Source organism: Corvus hawaiiensis, chromosome 6 (genome assembly GCF_020740725.1).
Source record: "Corvus hawaiiensis isolate bCorHaw1 chromosome 6, bCorHaw1.pri.cur, whole genome shotgun sequence".
NCBI lineage: Eukaryota > Metazoa > Chordata > Aves > Passeriformes > Corvidae > Corvus > Corvus hawaiiensis.
In genome coordinates this window covers 27,670,159-27,694,780 of record NC_063218.1, presented here as the reverse complement: position 1 = coordinate 27,694,780, position 24,622 = coordinate 27,670,159, and the positions used below count along the sequence as shown (strand labels likewise).

Here is a 24,622-nt window from a genome sequence, read left to right as displayed (position 1 = left end):
TTAATGCAATAAGTTGGTTTCTGTACAACAAAGCAGAAGTGTGTATCTGTTGGACTTGACCAAAGATTTTCAAGATAGTACATAATTGCAGTTATTGCTGTATGCACTGACTAACCTGTACACTTGAGAGTCATTCCCAAGAAATGAGAATTTCGGATCCTGATACATGTGAGAAAAACACATGCTTATTTGAGTTATGGTATGCTTCAAAGCCCTCTTCTTGAGGAACCAAAGTATCTCATCAGTAACATTGGGTATTGTGACCATATCACAAAGAAAACATGTAAATACTGCTGCAAAAAAATATAAGAATGGTCTATATGTAAAGTATTCAGACCATACCTTCGCTTTTCCATGTGGAATTCCTAAAGGACAATGCTTTACTGCACCCAGCAAAGCAGCAACAGCAAAACTATAGCCAGTTACTGCTTCTGGGCAGGATTTCAATGCACTAAGACGTTCAATGCAACGATCCAACAGCAGGGACGCATAGGAGGGCAATGCTACTGCAATACAGCGCAAACACCAAGCTGCTGTTAGTCTCACTGAAATACTGGGATGAAGAATGACAGAAATTACTGCTTCCAGAACTCCTGAAAAATAAAATGCATAAACACACTTAAGAAAGAGGCAGATTGTCAAACAAGCGAAAATGTATATACAGGACTGGCAAACATAACGCTATCCAATTTCTATACTTCTCTTGAAAAAGTACTATTGTTTTTTATTTTGAAGTAATTGTAACAAATTTAAATAATTATGCTCTTTTTAGAAAAATTTATCCTGGATGAAAAGTAACATTATGGAGAAAACCTAACATATTACAGTTATCCCCCAATATGCATAGAAAATATCTGTACGCTTCTATAAGGAAGCAGAAATCCATGCCATGGATGCAGCTAAATGAAAACAATAAAGGTACCCAGCTCAATCAAACTGTTTATTATAAACATTATGAAGTGTTGGACCTTAAAAGCAACCCTTAACGGAATTAAATTTGATGAAGATGATTTTTTTTTTTAATTAACATTCTTGTACAGGTTAGGAAAGATACAGAACTCTTTGGGCAATGTCTGAAATTTTCCTACAGCAATAAGGCAGCCAACTTTCCCTCCTTCCCCCTTTTTAAAGTTTATTGGAAGAATACAGAAAATAACACAAGAACTATGGAGGATTCTGGTATGGAGACTGAGCACCAGAAGAATAGCCATAAGAAATCAAAGAAGATCACAGTGAACAAACAAATATAAATTTAATTTGTACTCTGGTTCACAAAATAATTCAGGGCTTGTACCTGCACTGGAGTCTTGCAGTAACGGTGCTGCTGTAGTTCCTAAGCCATGAATGAGACTTCCAAGTTCCTGAAGTGCACACACAAGCACGTGCTGACTTACTGTTACATCTGTTGTATTAATTTTTGTTTCCAAGTTACCGTCACTCATTGCAGCATCTGATAACACAATACAAGAAAATCACCATGAAATCATACCAAAATCAAACAGATGGGAGAAAGGTTTTTGCCAACAGAGGTTGTTTATATTACTAAATAAGCTTCTACCATTACCATTTTTGTTTCCATAAAGGGTTACCTTCACTGAGACAAGTACATTTCTTTTACTAAAATGATGGCGTAGTAACCTCTGTGAGCGCAAGAGTATAGATAAATGGAAACTACCAAATTGCTTATCTTTACATGATGGGGAACAGTAGTAAGTAAGAAGTGTGTTATCATCTGCCCCACCAACAATAACTTGAAGAAGACATGCTTTGATATAACTTGCCAGATTTTACTGCATTGTAGGAAAGAAGAAAGGGAAGAAAAGAATGAAATCTTGCAAGAGCAAGCAAGAAGGCGGAGAGATGGAACGAAGAAGAAGGGAAAAATATGATGTTTTTTGAAAGTTTATCTTCTGAGACACTAATGTTTACATCTGTTTAGACACAAAACATTCCGATATTTAAATCAGATACAATATGCAGCTGTACACCAGAGGACAACTCCTTATGTCCAGGATTCTCCTTCTTCTCCTCCAGAAGGCCAGTGGTGGAAGATCAGCGGCTTTTTCTGGAAGCAGTGTACAAGACCTTACCATGCAAGAGATCTGTTTTCTCTAGGAGAAATGCTCATTTGTCGATTAGGAACAAATGCTTCTTTTTTGAACCTTCAGCATGTCAACTGCTTTGAACAGGAAGGCAGGATCTGACTAGACATGCGTTATCTGCCAGCCTAACTTACTTTACAATACTGTCTCTATATTATTACTGCAATTATTTTATTTGTTAATGGTTAAATTAAAATGGTAAATGGTACATTTGCCATTTTGGAGCGTTAGAAAATCTGTATATACTTGTGTGGGTACACACATACAAAACCACAGACACACACAAGCAAATAACCAGCCCAACCTAAAAACAAAGCAGTCCATCAAAAGCCCTCTACATTATCATGGTAATAAATCAGCACTATATACTCTATTTCTGCAGTCTCTGGACTAGGTAGTTGGACAATCACTTAAAAAAGGAAAAACAGAGGCCCAAATGGATAATCTTGTTAGACCCATACCCACAACTTTCTTCAGTTTCCAGATGGCCTGACAAATCTCCTTGGCAGCTGCAATCTGAGCCTTTTCCCCAAGCAGGCCTCCTACTGTAGCTCGAAGGATGAATGAAACACAGCGGCGACAGCCGATAGCATCCGTTGGACTCTGAATAGCCTTAGGGTGAGACTGAGACACAAGATCTAGAATGTGTGATAGGAAGGCAGAGAAGTTCCTTTCAAGCCATTGTGCTCCTAATGTAGAGACAAATACTACATATGCCTGGAAGAGATTTGAAAAGAAACATATTTTAGGGCAAAATATCTGGAAAATCACTGCTAACTATCCTACATACATATTTTTTTAAGTCTTCACATTGCCACAACTAGAACACGAAACTGAAATGATTTATACATTTATGCATCCATAAATCACATATATTCTCACTTTTAGGTATCTGCAGTATTTTATATCTATATCTATATATTATTTTCAAAAATAATTTAAATTACTATCCAAACTGTTATGGGTCTTTTCCAACTCAGCACATTCTGTGATTCTGCACTAGTAATATTGCAGCCTGCTTTAAAGGACTGTAAGTTATTTCTAGTTGCTTGCCCATGTCATCTCATTCCAGAGTATGAGAAATGGCAGTTTACCCTGCACAGGCACTTGTTATGTAAAACACTGTGTTTGGTCTCACTGAACAAGAGCTTCCAGCTATTTAACATTCTGCACATGGAACCCAAATTTAATGTATGAATGCATTTTAAGGACTACTATGTTACAAAACTATAACCCATAACCCAGAGAAAATAACCCATTGGTTATTAAAGGGTCTGAATCAGGGAACATTTGCAGGCCCCAGACACTGTTCTTCAACCCAATGAATTTTAATTGTTTGCCTTGTAATGGAGGTACCATAAAAAGATTATGTTTGTCACCACAAAGAGAAAGAATGCGGAATCACTTTACAAATCTAATTCCCACAAGACCATTTATTTTGCCACATAATAAGCTCCCCTACAATTGCCTTCCATGCGCATATGTTGGATTTTTTAAATGAATAGATCAAGAAAATGGAATACAAAAAAAAAGAGAATATGCAAATGAACACACAAAATTCCTCACAAGAAAGTTCACAATTATTGCTTATATCCACCAATTTCTGTATTTGCCTCATACATACTTTGTCTTGGGTCTAACATAAACAACAAAATTACTCATGTAGAAGAAAGGGAACTATTGTAGACAAAATAATTATACTATAGATCCTGTTAGCAGCTTATTGTTCTTGACAAATACTACTTAGGTTTCATTATGCATCAGTACATTACTCTGGTTTTACAGATTTGAAAACTGAGGAATTTAACAAGATAGACTTGTGAAGAGTCTGCCACGGCTTCATTTTAAACTCTGTCTTCAACAAATATAAAATCTTCCATATGTAAGAAGTCATCTTCAGAGACTTTCTTATTTTTAAATTTCATAATAACCTGCCATCACTAATTAATACATTTTATAACTGCAAGTGTTTTCTACTCACACGCACTGATAAATTCACAATTTTCCAAGCTTTTTTTACAGAAACATTGCACTATTTAAACTGTTCTGGTACAGTTTGAGTGTACCATCTGTCACAGGTACTACTGCGTTAACATAGAAATGCATGAAAAAAGAGACAACTTCCAAAAACCAGTACAAATAGTCAAAACATTGGACTGAGATACCTGATATATTCCTGGAAAACTAATAAAACTACCCTGTCTATAGAAAAAAAAAAAAAAGAGAATATGCAAACGAACACACAAAATTCCTCATAAGAAAGTTCACAATTATTGCTTATATCCACCAATTTCTGTATTTGCCTCATACATACTTTGTCTTGTGTCTAACATAAACAACAAAATTACTCATGTAGAAGAAAGGGAACCCTAGGAACCCTAGGAATCTCTGGCATGCATTTTCTAGGCAAATAGCTGTCAACGTATTATTGTTCCCCAGCTTTTCTGTTCTCTCTGCCAAAAGTTAATGCTTCCACTTAGCAAGACCTGAGCACAGAAGACAATTTGTGAGCACCTTCTAGCTGTTTCAGTGCAAAATCTGGCAGCTTGTATTAGAAATTCAAGCTAATTTAAAGATCCTTTGCACTGCAGAAGTTGAAATGTATTGACAAACTGCCTTACTGGCAAAGGTGGTTAATCATATAGCTGTGGGATTGTAACATACTGAAATAATCACAGCTGTTGAATACATAAATGTTCATCATGACCTTTAGTCTTGATTCACAGGTTTCACATTTGAATATCTACAATTTAGCATGTTTACATTTAAGACAATATTTAGAGGATGAAGTCAAGCTGATATTATGTGAAAATTTTATACTGTTTTTACGAGCGTGCACTATATGGCCTGACTTCAGTCCTGTTCAGTTAACAAGATTCTATGCTTTGAGCATCCTGGAACACAGCAAAAGAGATGCTGGGTTTTTTCCACTAAATTATGTTTTCCTTACTTTTCATGCACTTACTCAAAGCAGAACCATCCTTTCAGAACTAGACTTGGAATTCTCTATAAAGAAGGAAAATATTTCAAACTCAAACATTTCTTGTAACTTCTCCCTTTAATTTTCAGACATAAGGAAATAAGTTCTAAATTAAAAATTTGAGGAATTTATTTATACCACTCATTTGAAATTCATATCATGTGAAGCTTTCACAAGTAGGACATATTTAGTTTTTAAAATTTCAAACTCTCGGGTAAACAATAAGCAACATCAGAAATCTCTTCTTTTCCTTCCAGCGTGACTCAAGAAGTAAATCCTTATTTTCAAGTATATACATTTCATTACAGATACAAAAAAAGGATGAAAGAAGATACATATGCAGAGCAAAGCAATGATACAAATGTTTAGCAACCTCAGAAAATCATAACTGATGTAATCCAAACCTGGGTGACTCCAACTCTAACATCTCTGCTGACTGAACTGGTCCCTTTCAACATATCGCCACTGGCTCGTAGAAATCCACAACTTCCACGAAGAAATCCAGTTCCCAATAGCTCCATCACATCTTCCAAAGAGATTCTGCGGAAGTTATGCTTGGTGGATGCTAAGAATAGATGTAAATCTTTAGAGGAACAGTTCTAAAATCTTGCTACATTTAAAAGTAGAGAGTTTCAACTCTCTTAATTTTAGTAAAAATAATTTGCACAAACTCAGCAGCACAATCAAATCTAAATACTGTTTGAGCATAACTTCACAACAGAAACTAAGACATTTTAGCACTCAGTGCTCCAGCAAAGCACAGTCTCTCTCAAGTTATCCTGCAATAAGTACCTTTAAGTAGTTTAAGCCATTACTTAATATGCATACTTTTTCCCATCCTCAGCATTTACCATCTATGCTCCCTCTGCAAAAAGGTCTGTAAGGTATACCCCTACCACCCACAGTTTCATGAAAGCCCTGGTTCTTACACATTCCAGCTTACCAGCAAAGACAACCTCTATTCCAAACTACACACAGGGCAGATACCTCTCTGCTACACTTAGCCAGGTAAGGGCATAACTACAGGTTCTCTTAGAAAAAAAATCAACTCACCTTAACTTTAAGATAGCTCTCTAAAAGAGTGAGAATAATAAAATATGCTTACAATTGTCTAGGAAAATTATTTATCCCCCATTCCTATTCCAATTTCAACACTTTATTTCTTGAAAGAAAGTTCTTCTAAAATACATGCTGGGACATGTATGTGTAAACTTAGCATGATGAGATCACACTGTGCAAATAAAGTGACCTAAAATTTTCACTGCATTTTTCATTCTCTTTCAAGGACTGAAATGAGAAAAGGAGTAAGAGAATTTGAGATAAACACGTCCAGAAAAAAAAATTAAACAAAACCCCCTCAATATCAGCAGGTTATCAGTTACAATGCACAAATTTCAGGACTACAAATTTCTTCATGTACTGCTCCCTCCACCTCTCTGACAGCTCCTTCTAGTCCCCATCTAGCTTCTGCCCCACTTAGCTCTAACTTCTTTCTAACTAAAAATAACTAAAATAAGGACAAAACTCCTTGAAATACCCAACCAAATAATTTATAAGCTTCTTATTTTAGAGCTTCAGAAATAGCAAGTACATTGCTTACATAGATTAAAGAAAACTAATGAGTCTATAAAGAGGTCAGAATATTATTTTATTTTACTGAGAAAAAGATAAATGCTGATTTTTTTCTGTAACACAGTAATTCTCTCCAAAAGATTCTTAGGGAAATACTTTGTAAACAAAGACTTCAGAGTCTACAATGCAAATACAGAGCCTCAAGTATTCTGAAAAACAGTAAGTTGGGCTTAAAGGCATGTCATTTTGTCATTTGCTGCTTATTGCATTGAAGGCCTTCTTTGTTGCCATTAAAGGCAGAACAAATAGTCTGAATCACACTTATCCTGCACCCTGTTACATTTTGCTTAGATTACAGTTAGATATTTAGCTTGGGGCTTCTAAGACTAAAACCACTCAGTCTGAATCACACAAAGTATTGGAAATGATAACTTTGTGCCAGGATGCTTCAGTTAGCTCGAGTACTGTCTGTCAGAAAAAACTGTTACATGGCTGTTGCTGCAAACAGAACTGCCTGCTAATTTCTGCTTCTGATCATATTTACACTGCTATCCACTGACAATCCAGATGTTGCATTGATTACTGCAGAAAAACAGCTTGAAGGTATCCTTAACGTTTTAGTTTGACAGAGAGACAGCCTCAAATCTTAGTTGTTTCTACACTGCTTAAATTAATCTTGCTTTTAAATTCCTGAAGTTACTAATTTCTCACCATACAGTAACAATCTCATAGTGGAGAAAAAGTTTTACCAAGTACTTTTCATTATTAATTATTTTATAAAGATAGATAGATAGATAAATAGACAGATAGATGCAACCAAAAGCACAGCAGTTCACAAGAAAAAAGACCAAACCAGAGACAAGAACAGTCGAAAGAAGCTTATAATGTGATTTTACTTCAGGCTTCAAGAAAACTTGAGAGCTTCTTATCATCTCACAGATTTTTACAGATGAAGAATCAGCAAAGAAAGTACATACTTTACCTGTTGTCTGCTTAGATGTTAGAGCTCTAGCCAATATTGTGCCTAAAAGTTTTGAAACTGCTAATCGTACATCATAATTGGAACCTTCAAAGGATTTAAAACATAAGGTAACAACACTATCCAGGTCTGTACTCCACATAAATACCGCTTCATTCTGAAGTTCAAGAAGACACTAGACAAAAAAAGGGAAATAAAAGTGTTTTGACATGGAAAAGCACTCAGTAAAAATTTTTGTTTGCTCCATGATACACTGAGTTCTCCCTAACAAAATAAGCACTTTGCTTCATACTAAAATGACTTGAATTTTTTCTGCCAAGTTAATATTAAAGAAACACAGATAAGCAAACAATGTATTTAATTCTGTGTTCATCAATCATTAGAACAGAATTTTATGTTTCAGGGAGCTACTAAAAACAGCTCATGGAGCAGTTTACCTTTGCAGCAGCACAGCGGACAGCCATGGATCGATCTGTCAAACATGATCGGGCAGCTTTGTAAATATCTCTATGACAGGGGATAGCAGCAGCTCCTAAACCATTTAATATATTTTGCAAACTAAGCATGATTTCATAACGACCTTGAGACTGAAAAATGAAAAAGAGAAATGTTAAAGCTTTGTAACCCTAAGTTCTTTGGAACTACAAAACGCCAACTACTGAAATAGGTAAAAAATGGTTGAGTCTTTTAGAGATCTATTTATACCGAAATAAGTTAAAGCAGGTAACTTGCCCTAAAACCCTATAAGCAAATGAAAATAGGAATTCTATGTTCTATCGAAAAGTAGTAATTACAACTATAAAATTCAAAACATAAAGTATGAGCTATAGAAAAAATGTTCTCATTAATAATGCAATTAAATTTTCTAATTTATCAAGAAATTTCATGAATTCAGATTAAGAAAGCTGTGATCCACCCTTTTATAGTCATAATCAATTAACTCTAGTACTTCTTTAGAATTTAGACACTGATTTTTATCTGAATTTTCACAACTTTTTTTTTTATTTTGGTATCATGCATTTTCTCTTATTCATTCGTCCAGCTACCAACAGTAAAAATCCTTCTATTTTTCCAATCATTTTTTAAACATGCTGTTCCAATACCTCTGCATTCTTCATTGCTTTAAGCACATTCCCAACGGTGTCAGTAAAACTGTTTCCCAAAATTCTTCCCAATTTTTTGTATAAATAGCCCAAGCATACCACCGCAGCACTAAAACAAAAGCAAATCCAAAGATGCGTGAAAATGGATGCAGTTAAGAGATGAAAGGGATTAAGACGACTGAAGTAATCAATGGGCAAACAGCAAAATAACTAAACAGGATGTCCCAAAAATGTAAGTGGATCATCAAAAGGGAAAAAAAAATTGTTTGTATGTGGCACATAACCTCTAGAAGAAATGCAGATATGAGGGTTACTAAAGTAACTTGGATAATACAAGAATTCAGGTAATACAGTCTTCCAGTACATTTTACAATAGGAATACAGTTTTCATATCCACTTTTAAACCTTAACATTAATTTCATGCTCTGTGTCATGCTGCAGCAGATGCTGCCAGAAGTAGCCAGGGACAGGTTTACTTACAACTTGATGGTTGACTGTAGACTGCAAATGGTCTAGTAATTCCAATTCTGTCATTATTATATAACAATACATAATAAGGGAATACCTTGAAGGAAATAAAACTATAAACCCATGTCCTTTTCACTGTAGACAGATGCTGAATTTAGCACCCATGTGAAATACTTGACAACTGGGTTCTGTGTACTCATTGGCCTCTCCTTTAGCAAAGGCAAAAAATGCTAATATTGAGAAAAAAAAATATCAAGAAATAAAGAAATAGTTGCCTAATAAAAGAGCATTTTCCTTTCAATAATTAGTTAGTGAAAACACTTGGGTTTTGTATTGACTGATCTGTAACTAAACCAATTGATTTCATGAATACAAGGAGAAAAAGAATTGTATGTTTTATCAGCTTTCAGTTCTTTTCCAGACCTACTTAAATAAGCAGACATTGCTCAGCATCCCCTTCAACAAAACAAGATTTTTCTTATTCCCCACCTGAATTCAAGTTCCACATACATAATTTTAAATTCTCATACCGAATATATTCTTAATTAAAAAAATACATTTAATATTTACAGTAATTCCCTACACGGTAAGAAAAACAAATCTAGTACCTTCTATCTCTTCTCATACCAAAATACTACTTTCATTAAAAACCCATTTTTTGCTATTGCTTTTATCCAACTCAGTACACACCAACAGTTTGGATTTAAATTTTGTTCATGGTGTGCCTGGGCATAAAATTAGTATTTTCCCATTTCACTGCTAAATTGAGTAACTGATGGTTACAGGTACTCTCCTTTATAAAGTAATAAAGCTGCATTCATGCTGCATGACCTGTTTATCTGATTTGGTATAGCATTCACATCATGCTGAATTTTAGTAGCAAATGAGCACCTAACTAAGGTTGTGTTTAAAATGCTTGCCTAAAACATTTCCATCTTCCACCTACAGGAAAGAAGAAAAGTGATAAATTATGAGATAAGAGACCAATTCACTGGAATCTGTATTTAAAGGAGTTCCCAGGTGTATCAACATATTGTGAACACTGATGGTGAAAGTGTTGCTACGAGACAACATGGGCATGCATGCTAAATATGGACAGATGGCAAACAAAGACAACACTTTAATCAAGATCAAAACAACAACAACAAAAAAAGCAGTTTTCTACACTGAACACCAAGTAGTTCACATATTTGCAGCCTAGGATGAAAGATTTTACTCAATAAACAGATCTGTAGTTCCAATTATTTTCTGTAGCCTGTTGTTTCCGTGTCAATTCTATCAGATATCCCTTTACCAAAACTTTATTGAAGAAAATCGTATTTTACAGTTCTCTTTTTCTCCATCTCTTTTTTCCTTTCCTCACTACTGCTTGCATACCCAGGAACACTCTGAACATGGCCACATCTCTCTCTCTCTCTCTCCCCCAGCTACTACTCTGCATTCTGGCTTTGATTATCTCCCATTTCTGCTTCACTGCCAATGGCCTCCCCCATCCCTCCTTGCTGTGCTGATGTCACCCCACTTCCTCCAGTGTGGCATACTGCAGCTGAAGCAGGAAGGCCTGCAGAGCTCTGTCCCACATGACAACTCACCTATACTGTTAATGCAAATCACTGGTAAGAATATAGCATAGCAGTAATTTGCTTTGCAAGACTAAGACCCTTTATAACAAACTTACTCTTAACTCAAAAGACTGCACAAGAGGTCAATTGGAACAAGAAGGAAACAAAAAAAAAAGGTATTAGAAAGTACAACTGACTCCTTGCAAAACCTGTTTTCAGGAATCTTTACCTGTGTTGTCAGAAACAGGTTTAGCACATGAAGTAAACAATGAAGAGAGATTCTACTCTGCTGTCAATACCGTATCATTAATGCACAAGGATGTTTTACTATCTCTCCTTTAATTTAATTCACTATAGTGAGAGATGTGCATAATTCAGGAATGAAGGTCATTCATAACATTTCTGCACATAAAGATCTGGCTTCACATTCTGAAGTAACAGTCCATGTTTCTCTGCTCTGTTGGTTATGCTTTAGGTATTTAGTAACAAACATTGCAGGTGTTTCTAACTATATCCGGTTTCCCAGCTGGATTAAGAAATGTACTCAGTACCTGTCTTTTGTACCTGGAGTAGTACTTGTCTGTTTTAGTGCTCTTCTCAGCACTATTATTACCTTCTCCTTGTTTTTTAAGCACCTGCCCTCTCATAACTGTTATCCACTGCTGGTATTCTCCCTGGCCTGATTTTCAATTGTCTGTCTGGAGACCACCAGGTACCTTCCTGATGCACACATACAACATGGACTACCAGCACAATCTTTGTTTTATTATATATTTTATGGCAGTGAACTCAGATGCATTTCACCACTTAAATCTGTCTCGTTATTACTGGACTTGAAGCTTGAGGGTAAAAAAGCACTTACAGTTTTGTAGGCAGATAACTTGGTGAGTCATCTTTACTCCGAATGAGTTCATTGCATTTGTCAATTGTTTGGTAAACAGAAAAAGTGTCTCCAGTGCTATAAAGTACAGCTAAATTCTTGGCAAGAAGCCGTCTGGTAGGAGGTCCTGGTGAATTGTTTAATAAAGAAGTCAATTGTTCAACCAGTTTCTTCTGGTTTTCCCTTATGTCAGCCTGGAAATAAAATCAGTAACCAGTTAAAGTCCAGTTAAATTTAAAAGTGAGTTACAGATGATTAATGTAAATTATCTTTACTTTTCATTACTACCATTCTGATAATGACATGCTGAACTACAAATGAACATTTTATTGCATTTTTATACTTAAAGAAAATTTCAAGCAAGTGACTATTTTATTCTTCTTAAAAGACCCAACACTTTTTTTCAGAGCATGATTATTTCTAGTAGTATTTCAAGAGTATTTTCCTTTTGGCACTTCTATACTTAAATCTTTCTCAAACAAAGTTGCCTTTTCTTACTTTTTTTAAGTCTGCTTTAAAATAAAAGAATTCACAGATATATAGTAAGTTTAATAGCAAAGAACTTTAAAGAAGAAGCTGAGTTTCAAGAACTTGAGCATTAGAAAAGAAAGAACTTCCCTTAAAACAATCATCCAGTCTTGTATAAATTTTTTAAATACTCTTAAAAAAAAAAAAGTACCTGGCACTGTATTTCATTTACATATTTTCATCACCAATAACAACTCTTAAATAGCATTATTTTGGTTGGTTTACTCTTACTCTTACATGCCTACATAACCTATTCAATATCCTCTAAACAGTGAATCAAACAATTGGAGAGTTGGCTAGAAACAGATCTCTTACCATTTGACTAGGAAAATTTAAAAAAAAACAACAAAGAGATAGATGTTACTTTCCTGCTTGCTAGAGAAGCATCAAATAATTGTGCAACACTAGGTCGAAGCATTAGTGACATTCTTCATAATGGGGCTGCAAAATCTTGGAGTAATAATAAGAGTTAAAAAATAAAATTCCTTTCATTGGACAAGTGGCTCTGTCACTAGAAGGGCTTTGACCAAGAACTTAGAACACTTAGAAAGCTGCTGCTAACACTGAATATGCTTTCACTCCTTGTACATGCAAGACATGAGGCAAATAATGTTGCATATTGCTCTTTGATTTTAAACAAAATAACAAAAGGATAGGCTCTTCTTCTCAAGTCTCATTACACTTACTCTGCTAGTCACTGGTAAAAGTTTTTCCAAAAACTGTAACCATGCAAAAATAAACTCTGCTTTTTGAAATTCTCCAAGCTGGTTATACGCTTCTTCATTAAGTAGTAAACTGTGAGCTAACTCCATTCCTTGAAATTTTCCTCAAATCTCCCAACACCACAGAATGAAAAAAAATCCAACAGACTACCAGAACTTCATTAATCAGTTTTCTTCCTTGTTAATATCTGGCAAATTGGAAGTTTGAACACCTAAACAGAAAAAACAAAAAGTTAATAGAAAGTCAACAATCATATAATATGTAATACTCATGCTTGACTAAAAAGAAAATTTCAAAGGAAAGTCTAATATAAAAAGTAAATCATAGCAGTTTTATTTAGATGTCTTTAGTAATACCAAATGTTTTTAAAAATGAGATAATGGTATTGATGCAGTATGCCAGTTGAAGTTAAATATACTTCAGAGTATATCAGAGGGGTTCCCACTGAACAACTGATTTTCCTTCACCTTGTTTTGCATGAAGTGAGATTTTCTAGTCCTTGATCATATACTTGAAAGTAATGACCAACTGACCTCAAACATAATGACTTTGTTATCAAGAACAAAGTGTAGCAAAAGCTGCAACTAACAATTAACAAACTCCTGTTAATTATATTCACAAATATAAATGCTGACATATTATTGAAACACTTTAGATATTCTCAATGCCAAGCAAGGAAAAAAAAGCTTCCAGAATTTCATTGCTGAGAAAACCTCTAAAAATCTCTTGGAAAAAAAACCCCAAACCCAAACTTGAAAAAAGACTGTTTCAAAACTCAAAGTTCAAAAGAAGTTATGTTTCACTTATCTCTCTGATTATTTTGGGAATTTCCACATTATTGATAAGCAAACCAAGATGAAAAATACTTCTAATGATATCTTCCCCCCCCCAATATCTAAATGCCATATAGCCTCAAAATACAAAATAGAATATTCTGTAGGCTTCACAATTAAAAACAGCCAGGGAGATTCTGGTAAAATGTCAACCATATTCTAAACTCCCAAGCAAGTTATCCTTTTCAGAGGTCACTAAGACTGCTGAACACGGTTTTTCCTATGCAGTAACAACATTATAGCGTAAAATGATCCATCAAATAGTAGACGGGCAATATAAAGCATTGATAAATAATTCAGTACTCAGGTTGTCATCAAACACAGAGCAGAAGGTTACCTTTACCACTTTCTACACTTTTTTATGTAAAATGTACTCACAAAAAAAAAATTAGTCACATTTCATTTATTATAATGAATTGTCACTTCAAATCTACCTGAAATACCAAGCAGCTTGACAAGGCACCACACTATAAAATGGCAAGCAGATCTAAATATACATAGCACATTATACCTATACATATTTTGTCTACCTAGGTATGTAAAAGTTCCAAATTTACCACTTATCTCACTCCTAGAACACTCACAGAATTTAGCTCTATCCTCACATTTTTTGAAACATAGCAAAAAGAAGTAGGATTAAGTATAGAGTTTCATCACTGCTCAGCATGAAAATTATATATATATGTCACAAATGGTCCTTTTTTTCCTCACCCAAGGCCTGTTCTAACACCTACCATCTCTAAACCACCTACTAAACCACAGCAGCTTATCCAACTTACATACCCATCTCAGGACTACAACTCATAGTTGCTTTCCCTAACTGAAAAGATCAGTTTGTTGCCAGACACTGGCACTTAACTTACCTAGCAGATAAATTCTCTTCATTGTAAAAACTGTCTTTCTGCTGCTCCAGGCTTTTGGATCAAGGATGTTAAGAACTCGATTTTCTAAGAAAATAATACAAAGAACAACGTTAGGAAAGACAGCACATAAGAAACAAGTGTCGTTTGTATACAAAACAAGAATTTCAAAGTCTTGCAATACCAACAATGTTTATTAAGTAATAGCTCACCAAAAAAGACTGGAGCTCCATGAATATTACCAGCTCTTTATGTGTTACATTTAAATTTGGCAGACTCACCATATGTGCCATACAACTGGGATCATTTAACTACTGAAATCACCTTTCTTATTTCTGCTTCATTAACTCAGTTTAATTCTAAACCAGTAAAAAGGAAGTTCAAACAGCATAATAACCATAATAATTTTCTAGAAAGATTATCCAACAATCAGCAGAACTCACAAAGGTGATTCAACTGTTCTGAAAAATTCATGTACAATACTATCAATACGAGACATGAGGATTATCAATCCATTCTCCTAGCCTCCAGATATAGTTTTAATATTAGAATTCATGGGCAAAAACATCTCCTTTCAAAACTCATTCAACGTGAACTTATTCTGGCAGGACATGAAATACAGGTTGCATGCTATTTTAAAAGCATTCACTTTTCAATCACTCCTCAAAAGACTAACGCTGAAAACAAAGAAAAAGTACATGCAGACAGAGTAATCCAAATTTCTTTTCGCCTGGTGAACCAGTGTTCAGTCTGCTGAAGAAAAGGTTCAAGATGATGTAACAGCCTTCAAAAGGGAAGGTTACCAAGAACATGAAGACAGAGTAATTACTTTGTAACTAAAACAAGTGAGCTTCCCTCTTGACAGAAAAAAAAAAAAAATTTCATTGTAAGGATTATCAGCCACTGGGACTTGTGTTGAGAAATTGCAGAACCTGCACCCTCAGGGGTTTCTACCACTTGACTGGACAAAGCCCTAAGCAACATCATCTCAAGTTATTATTGTAGCTTGTTTCTAAATGAAACACTTCAATTGTATAAGCACACATTTGCAAAACCAATTTAAATTTATTTATTTATTTTTAGCCTAAATTAAAGACAGAAAAAATGTTCTGGTGTAGTTGCTGATCTTTATAATGAACACCTGCTAACATGGCCAGAAACACTAGCATTTCCCAAAGAAAAGACTATTAGGGCTGAATTACAAAGACTGACTGCTTATTATGCAAGAATTAGTTTTTGTAGAAACAGAACTGTCCATACAGAACAAAAAAAAAAAATCCCAGACCTGATCTTTCCACTGCTGGTCAACAAGCAAACCTTGATTCCATGAACCTGTACAGAAAGCAGTATACTCTCTACCCTATGCAAAAAACTTATTCCAAACACTTATTGAGGCTCCCTTCAATAAGCCCTAAGCCTGCACACCAGGGATAATTATGAAACTTCAGAAGTAATGATAAAAGAAGGGCACATGCATACAAACTTGGGAGAAGAAAGGCAAGAATGCAGGGCATTAAGTTCTACTGCAGCATATTGGTTTTGTAGAGAACACAGCAAAAGGCACAGTGCTCACAAGGCTACACAAAGCTGAACATGCGGATGAGCTGCATTTGATTAGTAACAAATATGTCCTTGTTATGTATACAAGATATTTCCAGGTGATTTCTAAGCGCAGAAGAAAACATCCAACCCAAAGCCACACTGTCCAGACAGGTGGGACTCTGCTCTAACTGAAGGCGTGGCACAGCCACGCTCTGGGCTGGTCACGCACCAGGAAAGACTGAATGCTCTGTCAGCCACTGGAACTGCTGGGCCATCATCATGCACCAGTAAATTGATGCAAGTACAACCTAAGCATGTAAAGATGCACCTCTACTTACATGAAACCCATGTTTAGAAATGCTGAAATATTTGATAGTGCTTTTCCCCTGGTGTTATAATTTTGATGCTTCTCAATATGAAAAAGAAGTCTGGGGGAGAAAATGTAAAATTTAATTAAATGAGATGTATACTATGCCATTAACCAAAATAAAAAGGCATATGTGCCTGATGCAATCTTCATTTGCTAACCAGCACGATGCACCATCCTTTTGGTTTTGTCGTCAGGTAACTGAAGTAATTACAAGAATTACTTTCCCATCAGTACTACAAGAACAGATCAATCAAAGATCCCTCCTTTTTTTTTCCTGTGAGCTAAGTTTATTTTACATTTATACTATGCTACAAAACAGGCACACAGACTTATTGGCCAAGGCAGAAGTTGTTCCTACTTACTACTAACAAAAAGTTTTTCATTTATCAACTGCCAATTTTACAAGCAGGATTGTTCAAGACTGGTCAGAAAAGAGCTCAGAAAAGCTCTTGGAGCAAGCACTAGATGGAATGCCACCCTGTAAATTGAAAGGAATAAAGGGTGAATCAAGCATTAAAAGGCAACAGCAAATGAATTTTTGAAGTTTCTGACAAACCACAATGAGAAAAAAGGGACCTGTAATCTTCTTTAAATAAAAGGTGAGTCATCCAGGGTAAGACTGATCTTAGTAGCTGCCTTTAGCAATTGTCTTTCAAATATGATTACCAACAGACCACCCATGACAAAGTTATAACAGTAAAAAACCCAAATAGATCTGTTATGTGTATCAAGTTCATTCTGAGCTAGGTAATCTCCTCAGGCTTTAAAAGATGAGGGAAGCAGACCACAGACTGCTGTATATCTTTCACATGGAGTCTAAGTCAAAAATTGTAACATTACCACTGAAAAAGCTATGAGCAGTAATGGCAACTTAGTGAATTTCACTCTTCCTTCCAACTAGTGGCATATTTTGCTTATGCACAAAAAAATAAGCAGTACCGAAAAAAAGTAATCTGCAATAAAGCAGACTCATAACTGATCTCTCACTAAAAGATCAGCCTTTAAATTATGACTCATTATTTTAATGAAGATTGACACAAGTAATGGAAACTACCACACAAAATCAATTTTGTACTTAAAAATTCATTTCCTTTTAAAATTTTTCAAATTTGATCTCTGTTCCAGCAGTTTGCTTCTCTTTGCTGGGAACAAGTGCTGCTCAAACAGAAATTTCATCAACCCCAGTTCTCTGAGGATGATGCTCAGGTGAGGATCTAATGCACAATCTAGATGAGGGTCTAAGTACTTTACACCTACTTTGTAGTGAAGAAAATAAAGTGCCATTTACCTTACCTTAATAATAATTATTTATATTTTTCTAATTTCAAAAGTATTAACATAATTATGCACTAAATCTGATATAAGATAATAAACCTGTGGATTCATTCTGTACCAATGACTAATCTAGCAGAGACACAAGTACGTATTAGCCCTCTAAGAAACTACTGTTGTTACTCATTGACAGTAATGAGTAACAGTAAAAAAAGAATAATAGTAATGATTAAAATGAAAAATGACCAGTAATAATAACAACCAGTGTTCTCGTAACAGCTGCCATTGGGCAGACTACACAATCAATGCCATAACCATCCCACTGCTGAAAAACAGAGCTGAAGCACATTTGTTAGCTTCAAGCTGACCCTCACTGCACTGCAGTGGTATTTTAACTGACTTCAAATCCACATTATTTTAAAATTATTAATTACTAATAGATATTATTTATTAATAATAAATAATTATTTATATAATAATAAATAAGATTTATTTTCATCTGCCTAACAAGTGAACCAATAAGTTTAAGAGAAAGCCTTCCAGCCCGACACATTTAATTCTAGCCATTAACAGTTGAGATCAGTGTTACTCCTGCAGCACTGTTTAAAAGTTTAATGGGATGATCGTTAGCAGTGCATCGGAGCTGACTGCATGGAGAGACATCGATGCTCAAACCTTTGTTACACCCTTGCACGTACCTGTCCAGTGTCTCCCAAACATAAACAAAACTCCTGCCCAGCTCCCTTGGACTTACTTCTGACAAGAGAAACTGAGTATGATGGTCTCTGCCAGCTGGGTGGAAAAACCTTAAAGCACCAGCCAAAGGCAGCTATTACTGAATGAAACATAGACCAAAATCCAATAGTTACAGTGTACTGTTTATGCTAGTAGGCAAAAATAAAGAGGCCCCCAGGTCTGGAGAAGGCCAAAAGTGCAGGATCAAACTCCAGCAACTTCAAATGGGAGGTATGATTGCCCAGGAAACGAAGAATTTAGTTAGCTTTAGTTGTAATCTGGCTAAAATTTATAGCACACACAGAAAGAATCTAATTTAAATAAACAACAATTACAGAATCTCAGTCATTTCATAAGGAATGAAAAAGAACTAAAATTTCACCTTAAATGAGTTTGGAGTTTAGATACTTGAAATACATTGGAGTGGGAATATTCAAGAGATAAAGACATTTATAATTACGGGAAGGACAGACCAGCCTTTGTTTACTTACTCACTTCTACAAACTACTACCAACTAACTCACAGAAGCAAAGTCTGCCTCAACATCTTCAGTTAGAGAAGGCAAAGCTAAATAAAAGCATCAGTGTAAGTGAATCAGTACTTCCACATCCTTTGTGTGGCAGGATCCCCATCATTCAGCCAACTCGTACCTTTTTTCTACATACACAAACCTTAAACTTTTGCTCCACAGAGCTACATGAAGCAACAGCAGGTAACTGCTGGTCCCAACATAACAGTGACCCCTCTGCACATACTTTATGTTCAGTAGTGCTAATCACTCTAGGCCTTTCATTCAACCAAAAAAAACCCCAAAAAACTGGGAATTTCAGGTGCCCTTTTACTACTTTCTTGTATGTATTTTCAAAGAAACATACAAGGAAATGTAGGAAATTTCGGCACCAGGACAAGAAGAAGAGGGGAGGAAGAGACAAAGAGAACATTAACTCCCCTGAAGTCTGTTTCCTTAGCAGAAACACTGGTTTCTGCTGACATGTTTCACTGATTAAATACTTCATGAAGAGGATTAAGAAGAACTCATGAAACCAGAGCCCAGTCTTTCAATGCATACACACACATACTTGAATTTGTCACTGCCTGGTCTCATAAATTTAAACCAAATTACCCTTGGCATCAAAACTGACAAGTGGTTTTCATCCAAAATTAATATACAGCCATAAAGAAGCCAGGTATTTTGCAGTGTTACGTTACATTGGTCAGCAGTAGGGAAATTTGAAGCCAAGCACAGAGAAGATGGGACCAAAAGTGATGTTTGGCAGCAGTTTGCAAGAACAAGCCACAGGAGAAAGTCATCACAAGACCACAGCTTGGAGCACATGGAAAATAATACCAGGCCAGAGAGGAGAAGGTCCAAAATTTTAAGGCCTTTAAATCAAGCAGAACTCTAACTCTTAACACCAAATTTTGAGTCCATTATCATGTGAAAAACACAGCAAATAAATCTCACGGTTGAGTACTCATATGCTTTATTGTATATTCTACGGTATAAAGGGATTCAGTTTCCCTCACAGATCTTCCTTTTTAAATAAAAATATGTACATATTTGCATCACATGCTTATCCCAAACAGCAAAAAGCAATGAAAAATCTGACTACGAGCAACAAAAAATAACAGATGATTGCAGAACCATCCACTTCCTCTAGTTATTGCTGAAGATTTCAGACTAGGACAACTTTCACTTATGTCATATTTTTGTATGCAATTATTCTGCTTAGAAACATGATTCTGAAATCATAGATGTCGAAACAAGACACTTTTCTTTCAGTCTTTCCTCTTAATAGTGCTCTGGATGAAGAAATTTGCCACAGGAAAGGTATGTGTCTATTCTCTCACCGAAAATTTGGTAGCATTTATGCAGGTATTCGTTAAAGATGCAATCCAAGTGCATCTCCACATATTGCATGCTCCACATATGTAGGTCGTGCAGTGCTCTCACAGTGTTTCAGGCTGTACTAAAGAACAAATATCATACAGCCCAAACAGCTACTTCCATTTGTGTTGCAAAACAAAGGGGTTATATTTTGATGTTTTGTGAACAATGATGCTCAAACAAAGCACTTGTTTACTCCCACAGGAACAGTTCCAAATGACTGGATTTCCTATCAGAATGCTTATCAAATGTTACTGATTTCCAAGTTTTGGAGGAATTACCCAGTATCTGAAAGAGCAATAAAGCTTAAAGGCAACAAAGGCCTAAGTGAAATCTATCAGAATCCTTGCTCTGGGCTTCCTGGGTTTAAAAATATTCACTCAAATAATGTGACCACCCACAATCCTCATACATAACAGTGACAATGATAAGAACTACAACACAATATACATTTGCTGAAGTGTGAAGTAAATGACAAGACAATGTCTTCTAAGAATGCTGAATGATTTCTGTGAAGTTTTGAGGACAAAGCTTGACATAATTAGAGAAAAATACCCTAAACAAAGTGCCTGAAAATGCAATAGCTGTTTTAGCAATGTAAAATGTTAAGGACATTTTAAAAAAACTTGGGAAGACATTCCTTCATTGTGTTTAAAAGCACATACACTTTGCTTTCATGTTTCTTATCATCACTTTAATTTTTATCTCCACATGAGAATTATTCCAGGAAACGAAGAAACAGCAACATTCAGTTACTGAGAAATATTAACAGCCATTTCCTGAGCTCCACAGCGGGCAGTACTGGCACACTCTGACCCCTCTGGCCCTCACAACTCTTGAATATTATTTAGGTTCATTTCTGAAAGCTTCAGTCAAAAGATAAACTTGGCTCCATTATAGGGACCTCAGAACATCATTTTGTTTACAGTCAACCTGGCAAACTGCATAAAAATAATTAACCAATGCTTCTAATAGTTGGAAAAACAGTACTATATCTGTTACTGACAAATTGAGTTTAAAACATTATCTTTTTCCCCAAAACTGGACTAAGTAAACTTCAAAAAGCAATAACTATCTTCAGTCTGAATAAAAATGCATAGAACGCTTTGGGTTTATTTCTTTGCAGATTTGAAACCTGGTGTGATAGCAAGGCAAGTGCATGAAAACTACAGAAGTATAAACATCCACCTATAGAAATAATTTCAATATATGTCTGAACATAGCTTTAGTCCTGAGAATGTTGTAGATAATATTGTTTATCTAATATAGACAAAATATACCAAACTAAATATGCTGACACGGTGGGGGTTGTTTGTTTGGGGTTTTTTTGTCACAATGACAGAAGTTTCAGGAAATCAAATTATTTGGTAAAATGTTAAATTGACTTACACTAGGTGATATATATGCATTTGGATTATCCAAAGTGCAGGTTGATTTTAGCTACCAATTTTCTGTTAAGGTAAATGCTGAATCCAGCCTAGCTCAGCACTATATTAAGCCACCAGGAATTTTTGTTGAACATGTACTGTAATCCCAGAAAAGTATACATATTTTTCCTGAAAATCACTACAGCTTTTATTATGATTAGACTTCAACTGCACTGAAACACTGACACGGAAATTTAGCAGCAGCAGCAGCAGAAGCCCTCACAGATGCAAACTCTGCAGGAGACTTGTTTGGCAGATCAGAGATCGCTATCCGGGCACAAATCACTGACATACCTCACTGCAATGGTTCTTCCCCTAGGTATTTTACATGGCTGCTCCCCAAAGAAAACTCCAAAACAGCTCCAAAAATGTAACTGCCTAGAGGTTTCAAGCCTTTTTGGTCTGCACTGTAGATATAGATATACTGTATGTCTTTTTAAAGATTCTGCTAGCTGAACCCAGTAAAACCCATAAAGGTAAAAGCTGAATGGAACAAACATCCCACAACCTGAAAATGTTTTTGTTAGAAGGTGTTTTTAATCTCCTGCCTCATTAGGATGTTCTGAATCTTAAAACAGATCATCCTGCATTAATAACGTTTTTGATGTGTTGGCATACAACACCATGAACTAGTGAGTAAGTCAGCTACTTTACTGACTACAAAAACAATCCTATGTTCAATAATCAAGCACAAGTTTTCGATGTATGACTAGACTTAGTGTAACATTAAACTGGCTTCTTCCCCCCACCTCCTTTTCATTGTGTCAAACCATCAGGAAAAGAAATCCAAGCTCCATTCAGCATACAACCAGAAGTAATCTATCTTCTGGGTCTCAATTGTTATTTCATACATGAATAGAGAATATTACACATCATGTAGCAAAACACTAAAGCATACAATATAGCTTGACTGTTTCTGAAGACAGGGAAAATATTTCTGGCATGTGAGACTAAAATAAATGTACAGTTCATAGTCACAACTGCAAACACCTAATCTTACTAAATCAAACCCCAAACTCAAAGAAACACTACAAATAATGAATCCAAAACTCAAAAGATATCGAATTTCACTTACAGAAGCACAGAGCTGGACTCACCTTAACTTTTATCTGCCTTCCTCATCTCTTATCATCCTTCTACCCGTATCTCAATAAATTTTACTCTTAACTAAACTTACAACACTTATTACTCTCCCGCATTCAGAAATGTCAACGCTAATATAACTCTACAGGTCTTGCATCCCTGTGCAAGGTTTTTACCAGTTATATGGTGTAAACTTAATCATTATCCTATCCAGACAACCAAGAATTCAAACTGCAAAAGCTTACAATAACATTTCCAGATATCAGAATGACCAATATTGCCACCCCTCACCAAATATCCCTCCCCAAATATTCTTAAGTACCAAAATTTATAAGAAAATATAAAATCAGACTCCAAAATCATGGAACCTCGGTACAAGTGAATGCCAAACCCCTGCCTGCAGCCTCAGAATCCGTATCGCCCGCACCAGGCAAACACCCACGCTCGCCCACCCCCAGCCTGGCGGCACGGCCGCTCCGCCGCCGCTCCCCGTGACACCCGGGCGGCGCCCGGCTTGCCGCCCCCCCTTCCCTCCCTCACGGGGCTGAGACCTGCCCCGCAGCCCGGGGGAACGGGATGCGACGGCACGGGCTGGGCTGGGCTGGGCTGAGGGAGCCCGGGAGCCGCCCGGCCGCCAGCTTTAGAGCCGGCTGTGTGTGTGTGTGGTGTGTGTGTCACCCACCGACCCACCCGGCGGCTGCGGGGGTGATCCAGCACTTTCCGGGCGCAGGCCTCGGGCAGGCACAGCCCCGCACGACTCCCGGCTCCGCTCGGCCCTGCTGCCCCTTCACACACCCCCTGCTGTCCCTGGCCTCCCTCAGCCCGCGGTACCTGCCAGCCGCAGCGCTCCCGCGCCGCTCTACGGACTCGGCCCCGTCCGCCCGCCCTCCTCCGGCGCGGGGGGGCGGCGGGTCCTGCACCCGAGCTGCCGCCACTGCCGCCGCCCGCCGGCGGGGAGGGGGCAGGAAAAGGAGGAGGGCGACTCCGGTGCTCAGGACTGTGCAATCGGGCCCGGAGCCATCGAGCGCCCGCGGCGGCCGGGAGGAGGGCGGGAGCGGCCCGGGGAGCGCGGAGCCCGGGGCGAGGTGTCCCGGTGCCGGAGGGGACAGAGTCACCGCCCCGGGGCGCTCCGAGGCTCCGTGGCCGCCGGGGCGATGAGCGGCTCTGCGCTAGGGGGGCACAGCCGGGGGCTCGCGCTCAGCGCTCTCTCACCAAAACCAGCAACAAAAGATCCCCCTCGGTGATGCTTTGTGAAGGTAGCTCTGGCACTGCTGGGATTTGTACCTGGCTGTGATCAGAGTCTGCCATGGCTTCTGGTTTCCACTCCACCCCTCAGGCATCCACGTCCGTACTTCCCTGGGAGGGCCCCTGGGCACTGCACAGGACAGTAACAGGAACACGCCCTTTATATTAAGCGTTCGTCAAACCCAACGTTTGCAAAAGTTGTTACTCTTGGGTTTCATCAGTGTAAGCTGTGATCCCAAATCGATATGGGATCCCAAGTCAAGGAGTATTCTGTGTCTTACAGACAAGGTCAACTGAAGCTCCAGGAATTTCACCTCGTTCCTCCTACTGCATAGGTGGTCCAGCTGGAAGTGGTTGCTTTGTCACTGGGAATTACTTCCACCCTTCCAAATTTGCACTAGCGAACTCACTGGTCATCAGAAAATACCCATTGGAGGGATTTTCTTTAATGTATTCTGTGATCAGTTTAA

General features: G+C 37.1%; 1 protein-coding gene across 6 annotated transcripts in view; it reads right to left on the bottom strand.

Moving 5' to 3' along the window:
- Nucleotides 1-24,278, bottom strand: part of HEATR5A (HEAT repeat containing 5A) — a 65,330-nt gene extending 41,052 nt beyond the window's left edge. For 3 of the 6 annotated variants that reach the window (XM_048306154.1, XM_048306157.1, XM_048306158.1), the window contains exons 1-11: nucleotides 23,739-23,855; nucleotides 14,594-14,677; nucleotides 12,861-13,108; nucleotides 11,629-11,840; nucleotides 8,737-8,845; nucleotides 8,071-8,220; nucleotides 7,637-7,808; nucleotides 5,487-5,647; nucleotides 2,564-2,819; nucleotides 1,295-1,450; nucleotides 343-593 (exon numbers count right to left, since the gene is read on the bottom strand). In XM_048306154.1, the coding sequence (XP_048162111.1) occupies nucleotides 343-593; nucleotides 1,295-1,450; nucleotides 2,564-2,819; nucleotides 5,487-5,647; nucleotides 7,637-7,808; nucleotides 8,071-8,220; nucleotides 8,737-8,845; nucleotides 11,629-11,840; nucleotides 12,861-12,986 (1,593 nt within the window). In that variant the 5' untranslated portion in view covers nucleotides 12,987-13,108; nucleotides 14,594-14,677; nucleotides 23,739-23,855. Of the gene's footprint in view, nucleotides 1-342; nucleotides 594-1,294; nucleotides 1,451-2,563; nucleotides 2,820-5,486; nucleotides 5,648-7,636; nucleotides 7,809-8,070; nucleotides 8,221-8,736; nucleotides 8,846-11,628; nucleotides 11,841-12,860; nucleotides 13,109-14,593; nucleotides 14,678-23,597; nucleotides 23,686-23,738; nucleotides 23,856-24,191 lie in introns of those variants that run through there. The other 3 variants (XM_048306155.1, XM_048306156.1, XM_048306159.1) reach the window with 3 other exon arrangements.
- Between the last annotated feature and the right edge of the window lie 344 nt (nucleotides 24,279-24,622).